General features: G+C 45.9%; 1 protein-coding gene across 2 annotated transcripts; it reads right to left on the reverse strand.

Moving 5' to 3' along the window:
- Nucleotides 1-539: 539 nt before the first annotated feature.
- Nucleotides 540-7,092, reverse strand: MRPS22 (mitochondrial ribosomal protein S22). Of its 2 annotated transcripts, none has more exons than XM_075266763.1 (8): nt 6,992-7,092; nt 5,023-5,183; nt 4,102-4,266; nt 3,873-4,016; nt 3,710-3,793; nt 3,487-3,632; nt 1,958-2,060; nt 540-746 (listed from the first exon to the last, which is right to left on the reverse strand). In XM_075266763.1, the coding sequence occupies exons 1-8, from the start codon at nt 7,068-7,070 to the stop codon at nt 660-662; spliced, it is 969 nt and encodes a 322-aa protein (XP_075122864.1). In that variant the 5' UTR covers nt 7,071-7,092; the 3' UTR covers nt 540-659. The 2 variants fall into 2 exon arrangements, with proteins under 2 accessions (XP_075122864.1, XP_075122863.1); XM_075266762.1 differs by having other exon boundaries at nt 5,023-5,186; nt 6,992-7,083.
- Between the last annotated feature and the right edge of the window lie 2,587 nt (nt 7,093-9,679).

Raw genomic sequence — 9,679 nt, forward strand, 5'->3', positions numbered from 1 at the left:
GAATGTTGGCTTATTCTCAGACACCATCCTGGATTTTAGATTTCTCTTTCTCTGTGTATTGATCGGATGCTACTTCCGCACAGCATCGTGTGGCCAACTACAGCCAGGGGCTGAATAAGTCACTAAACTGTTCCAAATCTAGAGCATAAGTATACGGTCAGGGAGGCTGCATGTTTATTATAACTGTGTGACAGGAGCCAGTCTAATCATCAGCAGCGATAGGCGTTACTTTGCACTATGGAGAATCTATGTGTCCATGCAGATTCATCATACAGGAAGTTTTGGTGCCTACAATAGTCACACATAACTCTCCATACACCAAAGTAGAAAAGTGAGTATTTCATGACAGATTTTTCCCAGTTATATGAATTGCAACCTTTTATAGGAATACCATAACAAACAGGGTAATGCTGGGAACTGTTACTTGCTACTGCACCTCCCGAAATCTGCAGCGTGTGAACCAAGCCAATAATACACTATTAATATTTCTTTCCAGACCTCTTTTTACAAGAGTAAATGTAACAATGATTTTATAGGACTCGGCCTTTGTTTTAATATATATTTATGTAGAAATGAATGATGCAAGTATTATTAATGTACAGTTATAGAAAAGGGCTCCAGTGTCCATTGGTGGAACTGAAGAGTTTCCAGGTGCGATGTCAGGACGATGCAGCTACAGACTCTGAAAAGACTTGGAGAGCAAGTTCTAGGTAGCCTGGCTTCTTAGCCTCCATTTTTATAAAGAGCTGCAAAAAAGAGAATACAATGTAATATTAAAAGATAACTGTAGCATGTAATTGAGTATATACCTACAGTAATGCAAAGCAACAGAGTCCCTTTCTATGTAATTGGCAAGGAATCCAAGGACCGCAGCAGCCCTATTGTCACCTTACAAGCACTCCTAACACTTGTGGTATCACAACTATAAGGGTGGAGGGCTTACTTATTTTCCCCACTTTATATCATAAGGACCTACTCATGGGAGCATTCTGCTTTGTATCTTTTATATTGTAGACATATGATAGGAAAATTTATTAAGCAAACATGCCCTGTGCCAAATTTATGAACTGTTTCAGACCCTTTTACCACTTGCATGAAAGGAGATGCAGATGTGGACATAGTCTAAGTAGTTACAACATACACCAACAAGCTAACTAATAGGCGGTGTAAGAGCCCAATCACGGGGGTCTCCTGCCACAGATTACTGCCCAAAACAAGTGCTGGATAACCTGCAGGCCACACTCCAGCTTTCTGCTGCAGCTTTACGTGTGGTTTAGCCCCATATACAATGGGGCCATACGGGCATGAGGCCTCGTACTGTAGTTTCCTCCACCTCAATATTCCTCTTTGTGAACATAGTTTATTGGGACACTTATCATCCAGCATCAGACACGGAGATAAATCTAGCGATTTTAAGACAAAGTTGTACAAAAAAAAGTTACCACATTATAATGCCAGAAAATTAGCACAGATGAATTAATAAATTCTCCCCATACTCTGCTTCATCGCTGAATACGTAGGCAGTTCACATGTCTGGCTCCTGACCAAAAACCACTATCAGGGCTCGTTCACATCTGCGCCCAGTCTCCGTTCATACAGGTTTCCGTTTCCTGCACAAAACTGAGCAGGAGACGGAAACCTGCAGGACTCTTTCATACCCATTCATTTGAATTGGTTTGAAAGATGTCCGGCTGTGAACGTTTTATGCTCTCCGCCGCGAAACCGTCTTTTTTTAAATCGGACATGCAGTACTCTATGTCCGGTTTTAAAAAACCGGTTTCGCGGCGGAGAGCATAAAACGCTCACCGGCGCTCATGGCCGGACCCGGCCGGACAGCTTTCCGTCTTCTGCAAGCTGTTCATGTATTCCCACAGGTATACATGAACAGCTGCTGTATATGGCCAGTTTTACTGTATGACTAAACACAGAAATTAGGCAATGCAGTAATATTTAATACCTTGATAAGTTCTTTGCCGTCCGCTCCCTGGGACTCCTTAGCACAGGCTGTGTCTGGATGTACCATGTGATATAGCCGAACCAAACTTACCGCATCATCTACTCTAAAACAAGAAGACAAAAGATCTTCACAAGACTATTTTTTTTAATATACTTTTTTTTAAATATATAAATTATTTTGTATGTATTTTGTATTATACCTATTGTTATAAAAAAATTCCTATTTTTTTTTTCTTAAAAATTATCCATCACCATTTTAACTCTACAACCTGCGCTGTCTCATACAGTACAGAGTGCAATGTCCAGTTCAGAGAGCAGTCTGTCAGAGAAGTTGTCTGATGGCTTGTTCTCTAGCCCTTATCTCATGAAGTTCATAAACAATCATTCAAAGGGATTTCATAAAGCTGCTCTATCTGAAGGGGCTCCTGATTGTTATTATATTATAGAGTTAGACCATCTATTTTATGAAAGGTAAGGGGGCGTCCTCACTAGTGTCGGTGACAGCTAGTGTCCGATATTAATGTCCGTGGAAGACTTTAGCATCGACACTAGCTGCGTCCGTTTGCAGGTTGCATGATTTTAAATGGGACACCATGTATTGTCCGTGGGTGTCCTTAAGTGTCCGTGTACATGTAAGATTTGGCTGTCCACTTAAAAAATCGGATTCCTTTGTAAACAGACACTTAAAGACACCAATGGACACTAAAGGACACTACATGGTGTCCCATTTAAAATCATGCAAATTACAAATGGACGCAGCTAGTGTCCGATGCTAAAATATTCCGCGGACACTAACATCGGACACTAGCTGTCGGACACAGACGCTAGTGTGAACCCTGCTTAACCCACAATGGGTACAATACAACAATGAAAGTGCAATAAGATGTTCAGTTTTTAGCCATGTGAAGGGTATATTAAGGGTATATTCATTGGGAACCTATTGTGTGTGAAGTATATTGATAAAACTTTACCTAGTGACAGGTTCCCTTTAGGCTAAGGCCCCATGTTGCAGAAACGCAGCTTTTTTTTGTTGCAGATTTTGATGCGTTTTTTTGAGCCAAAGCCAGGAGTGAATTGAGCAGAAGGGAGAAGTGTAAGAACTTCCTATATATTTCCCATTACTTTTGTAGTCATTCTTGGCTTTGGCTCAAAAAAAACTAGGTCATTTGATGACCCATCCTTAGGATAGGTCATCAACTGAAGATTCATGGAGGGTGACGCAAGGTGTGTCCCCCTGAATCAGATGTTTGAAGTGGCAGTGGTGTCACCTGAGGGTATCTTCTCCTTCACAGGTCATGTTCATCAGTAACATGGCCAGATCTCAGCTCAGTCCCAAGTGAATAGACTGAGATGCTATGAGGCACAACTGCTTTACAAATGCCTGGTAAATACTGAAGAGGCTGCACTGCTCAACCAAATGCATCTGCAGCCTCTTCAATCAGTCGAGGGCCCGGCTGTCGTGGACCTATCCTATTATTTAGCCTGGAAAATTCCTTTCCAGTATTTGAGCTAATCCATGCAGACACTTACAAGTCTCTTTGAAGCATGTCCACAAGAAGGCCATCGATATTCTTTAGAGAACACAAGTGCCACACCATACCACCAAAGTGTCGTGTAGATCGCAGTAAGTCGTGTTTTCCTTGTCTGTCAATGTCCTCAAACGTTTGGTTTCTGACCTGCATTAAAAAGCAGAGGAGTGTGAGTGCTGGGGCAGACACGGCAGTGCCTAAATCCTATGGACAAGATAACCCACCTTGATGTATTCTGCTGCGTCAGGTTCGAACTGGACAAGACAGCGGTTCAGAACCTCCTCATGTCGGTCCTGCTGAAACATAAGCTGAAGAGACAAATGTAAGATTATCAGTCACTTGTCACACCCAGCAAACATGCTTCAGCTAACATCTAGACATCTTTACCTTTAAGTTTTCTTCTCTAAATACGGGTGGTGCAACCATTTTGCGGCCTTTATGGGGGAAATATACTTGGATCATTCGGTCTCTCTCCTCCCACGTAGCTTTCCGCAGGACGCCATTTGGCTCCCTTACTACTATAAACCTTTCCTGAGAATAACAGAAGACATTCAGTGGCCTACAAATATTAAAGACTGACACGGTATCCACAGCTATGGCTTCAGCGTATACTCACTCGGTGTGGTGTGCTATAGGTGATGTCTGTAAACACAAGTTTAGCAGTCTCTGTGCCATCAAGGATCTCGTCCACAGCCAGTACTTCATCTATTGGTTCCCGCTCATTGAGCATAGGAGGCATCTCCAGGTACTGCTGAGCAACCACCGCTGCCTTCTGGAGGGACTGCAGGACATGGAAATATAGGTCACCATACTGTACAAACACAAGTAGCACAACCCAATCCTGGGCTAAATAAGGCTTCTTGGAATACACTCCCGACACTACCAAAAATGCAGTTGTCTGTGAACTTCTGCTACAACAGCTCCATTATATGGCAGCCACTGAAATGAATGGATGACCAGGCCAGCTTTAGTTTTGGTGTGCAGCTTTGTAAACCATCTCTGCTTATTGTCATTGAATGGAAACATCACTATTTAAAGGGGTTTTCCCACAATAGCAACTTATTCCCTGTCCACAGGATAGGAAATAGGCTGCAGGTTGGTGGGAGTCTAATCTCTCATGAGAAGGGTGGCAGCCCCACTTATATAAATGGAGTGGGAGACATTTACACCTCCATTAAAGCTGGGGTCGGAGCTCCACTGATCAGCAAGTTACTGTCAAGTGAATAAAAGGTAACTTGTTGTGGTCAGAATCTCCCTTTTAGCTTTTATTTACTGGTAAACACCATTAAACTAGTGAGAACTATATCCAGCTACTACAGTCCTCTGACCTCAGTACTATACACTTCTGCTTTTCATTAAATTAGCCAACTGGGTGGCAAAGCATGGGCATGGGAGACTGGCACCACATTAGCTTCATTCTGCACTCTATGACTGTACTGTAACTCTGTATATAGGAAGGTTTATCTCACACTGCGCCACTCTACGGACAGCATCTGTCCCATGTACAATGCCCTTTAGGTTCATAAAACCACCGTACCTCTTCATACTGCTGCTGTGTCATTAGCTTGTACACGGGAGGCTTGGATTCCTGTTTGACGGGCTGGAATACTTTCTCCAGGTTAAGACCGGTTACCTTCTTCAAGATATTCTGCACATCTGGATCTGTGAAGCAGACAGGCTTGGAGGAAGAGCTGGGACCTGCTGATGGGGACACAAAGTACTAAATGAATAAACTATGTCCATTACTAGAGATGAGCGAATAGTATTCGAAACGGCCGTTTCAAATACATCGCTCCATAGGAATGAATGGATGCAGCTGGCGCAGGGCGCTTAACCCCTTGCAGTTCGCCCACTCCCATTCATTCCCATGGGAGCGTGGTATTCGAAACTATAGTTTTAAATAGTATTCGCTCATCTCTATCCATTACCAATCATGTAAAAGAACCACATACACCAGTGATAATTCACTTGGCAATATCCCAAAATCTCATACACATAGCACAGTGATACAGTACAACACCACAGACTTCTGTGGGTGCTATAAAATGGGTAAAAGGGGTTTCCAAGCTTATTAACTGATGACCTATCAAACAAATATCATCGGGGTCTGACACCAGCATCAGCTATTTGCAGAGACCATATTATTTGGGTGACCGCTACAGACTCTGCACCGAAAACCAAGCCCATTGCTGTACATTTGTATGCATGTATGCTCGGCATTACAGTTCAGCCAATTCATTTAAATGGGACAGAGCCGCGAACATGCCATGTGACCAACAAACATGATACCACGTGGCCTGTGAAGTGAAAGCGTTCCGGTTGATTCAAACTGCTGTGTCAGACCCTCCGGTGATCTGCTCCTGATGTAGAATGTACAAATCAAGGAAAATCCCTTTGAGGATCTTTTCACAAGATAGAATTTGCGGCTGATGTTGTGGTAGATTCCACTCCTGATTCTGCCTCCCATTGTTTTAAATGGAGAAAGCGATTGCAGGAAAAAAAATGCGTCCTTCTCAATCTTGCCGCGCAGTCTAGGGCTCATGTATCCCAGCTCATGAGGTCTATTCATCTGGGCTTAGTCAGTGGCAGAAAGCCGCAACGGTACGCCAATATCCCACTTTATTTTTCAATGACAAGGGCCAAGGCGTCACCCAATATGACATCATGTCATCATACCCCAATAATATGACCCTACATCTGATGACTCCTGCTATCCTTTCATCACACCCCATACTGCAAACTACAATGTTGTGATTCTCACCCGGACAAGGGTGAATTCACATGTGGCAGATCTGCTGCAGAGATTTGTGCACTTGTCCATTCATCTGAATGCAGAATATTTACATTTACATACAACAAAAACAATCCCATGCGGATGAACCGATGGAACGGATTCTCAGTCATGGACATTGAATCTGCACAGTGTGAATTCACCCTCACACTTCTTTAGACTATATTCACATCTCTGCCGACATTTCCATTTTTTTTTTTTGGTTTCTTTTATGGGGGTAAAGGGGGAAACCCTGACAGGTGCGGATCTGTTATAAAACACACAAGTATCCTTTCTCCACTTACTATCCGGGTCCATTGGGTAGTCGTCACGTTCCATCATTTTGCCAGATTTGCAGAAATATTTGATGGCACATGTGACACAGGTTCCTCCTAACTTATGATGCAAATGTGAACACAGCCTTAGATACAATTCTAGGACATGGCCGGGTGACTGCAGACATCTAGGGGGTCAGTGTGGACCTTGGGGGACTATTAGGATAACATATAAAGGGGAGTATATTACAGGTTATCATCAGTTCTCTGTAGGGTATAGGATTACAGCCAGAACAGACAACCCTCCAAGTCACCTTGTATATGGAGCCCACCCCCATAATTCACCACTTTACCCCATCATCATGGCAGTACCCCAGCCTGGCACCACTACAAGGGGCATTAACCACCATCATCCCTGCCACACCCCCATTACTGGCCGTCCAGCCCCTCTCCCTGCTCACCTCCTGCACACAAGCTGCGGTGACCGGTTACCCTCTGCGGGTGAATCCTCCGCACAAGCCATGCTAAGCGGGCGGCCATGTCTGCTCTGACACATCCGCCTGCAGAGGCTGCCGCAAGGGGCTTCGGGAACTGTAGTCCGTGGAGGGAAGGTCAGCTCTGCGCCTGCGCGCTTGTGTAAAGCGCCTGGAGTAAGTGACGGGCTCGAAGGAGATTGTCATATTAATAGTTACAGACATGAATGTGATTTCATGTGGCGGCCTTAATAGTATGACCCGTGCCATGAATCCGACAAAGACCCTTCCTCAGGAGTAATACCTGTCACATAAGCTTTCCACTTAAGTCCCTCCTTAAAATACAGTATAATGTCCCTCTCCTGGTGCCCCCACATTATAACGTCCCTCTCCTGGTGCCCCCACATTATAACGTCCCTCTCCTGGTGCCCCCACATTATAACGTCCCTCTCCTGGTGCCCCCACATTATAACGTCCCTCTCCTGGTGCCCCCATATTATAATGTCCCTCTCCTGGTGCCCCCACATTATAATGTCCCTCTCCTGGTGCCCCCATATTATAACGTCCCTCTCCTGGTGCCCCCATATTATAATGTCCCTCTCCTGGTGCCCCAACATTATAATGTCCCTCTCCTGGTGCCCCCACATTATAATGTCCCTCTCCTCGTGCCCCCACATTATAATGTCCCTCTCCTGGTGCCCCCACATTATAATGTCCCTCTCCTGGTGCCCCCACATTATAATGTCCCTCTCCTGGTGCCCCCATATTATAACGTCCCTCTCCTGGTGCCCCCATATTATAATGTCCCTCTCCTGGTGCCCCAACATTATAATGTCCCTCTCCTGGTGCCCCCACATTATAATGTCCCTCTCCTCGTGCCCCCACATTATAATGTCCCTCTCCTGGTGCCCCCACATTATAATGTCCCTCTCCTGGTGCCCCCACATTATAATGTCCCTCTCCTGGTGCCCCCACATTATAATGTCCCTCTCCTCGTGCCCCCACATTATAATGTCCCTCTCCTAGTGCCCCCACATTATAATGTCCCTCTCCTGGTGCCCCCAAATTATAATGTCCTTCTCCTGGTGCCCCCACACGATAACATCCCTCTCCTGGTGACCCCACATTGTAACGTCCTTCTCCTGGTGCCCTCACATTATAATGTCCCTCTCCTGGTGCCCCCACATTATAATGTCCCTCTCCTGGTGCCCTCACATTATAATGTCCCTCTCCTGGTGCCCCCAAATTATAATGTCCCTCTCCTGGTGCCCCCACATGATAACGTCCCTCTCCTGGTGCCCTCACATTATAATGTCACTCTCCTGGTGCCCCCACATTATAATGTCCCTCTCCTGGTGCCCCCACATTATAATGTCCCTCTCCTGGTGCCCTCACATTATAATGTCCCTCTCCTGGTGCCCCCAAATTATAATGTCCCTCTCCTGGTGCCCCCACATGATAACGTCCCTCTCCTGGTGCCCTCACATTATAATGTCACTCTCCTGGTGCCCCCACATTATAATGTCCCTCTCCTGGTGCACCCACATTATAATGTCCCTCTCCTGGTGACCCCACATTATAACGTCCCTCTCCTGGTGCCCTCACATTATAATGTCCCTGTCCTGGTGCCCCCACATTATAACGTCCCTCTCCTGGTGCCCCCATATTATAATGTCCCTCTCCTGGTGCCCCCACATTATAATGTCCCTCTCCTGGTGCCCCCACATTATAATGTCCCTCTCTTTGTGCCCCCAAATTATAATGTCCCTCTCCTGGTGCCCCCACATTATAACGTCCCTCTCCTGGTGCCCTCATATTATAATGTCCCTCTCCTGGTGCCCCCAAATTATAATGTCCCTCTCCTGGTGCCCCCACATTATAATGTCCCTCTCCTGGTGCCCCCACATTGTAACGTCCCTCCCCTGGTGCCCCCACATTATAACGTCCTTCTCCTGGTGCACCCACATTATAATGTCCCTCTCCTGGTGCCCCCATATTATAACGTCCCTCTCCTGGTGCCCCCACATTATAACGTCCCTCTCCTGGTGACCCCACATTATAATGTCCCTCTCCTGGTGCCCCCACATTATAATGTCCCTCTCCTGGTGCCCCCACATTATAACTTCTCTCTCCTGGTGCCCCCACATTATAACGTCCCTCTCCTGGTGCACCCACATTATAACGTCCCTCTCCTGGTGCCCCCACATTATAACGTCCCTCTCCTGGTGCACCCACATTATAATGTCCCTGTCCCGGTGCCCCCATATTATAACGTCCCTCTCCTGATGCCCCCACATTGTAACGTCCCTCTCCTGGTGACCCCACATTGTAACGTCCCTCTCCTGGTGCCCCCACATTATAATGTCCCTCTCCTGGTGCCCCCACATTATAATGTCCCTCTCCTGGTGCCCTCACATTATAATGTCCCTCTCCTGGTGCCCCCACATTATAACGTCCCTCTCCTGGTGCCCTCACATTATAATGTCACTCTCCTGGTGCACCCAAATTATAATGTCCCTCTCCTGGTGCCCCCACATTATAACGTCCCTCTCTTGGTGCCCCCATATTATAACGTCCCTCTCCTGGTGACCCCACATTATAATGTCCCTCTCCTGGTGACCCCACATTATAATGTCCCTCTCCAGGTGCCTCCACATTATAATGTCCCTCTCCTGG

The sequence above is a fragment of the Leptodactylus fuscus genome, chromosome 3 (genome assembly GCF_031893055.1).
Source record: "Leptodactylus fuscus isolate aLepFus1 chromosome 3, aLepFus1.hap2, whole genome shotgun sequence".
In the NCBI taxonomy this organism is placed as follows: domain Eukaryota; kingdom Metazoa; phylum Chordata; class Amphibia; order Anura; family Leptodactylidae; genus Leptodactylus; species Leptodactylus fuscus.

Bases quoted from the DNA above. Each gene is read 5' to 3' on its own strand.
- MRPS22 (XM_075266762.1), bottom strand. From the start codon at position 7,070: ATGGCCGCCCGCTTAGCATGGCTTGTGCGGAGGATTCACCCGCAGAGG. The intron at 4,017-4,101 runs GTGAGTATACGC...TGTTATTCTCAG, and splicing joins CCTATAGCACACCACACCGA to GAAAGGTTTATAGTAGTAAG. The intron at 2,061-3,486 runs GTAAGTGTCTGC...TTCTTGTTTTAG, and splicing joins GACATGCTTCAAAGAGACTT to AGTAGATGATGCGGTAAGTT.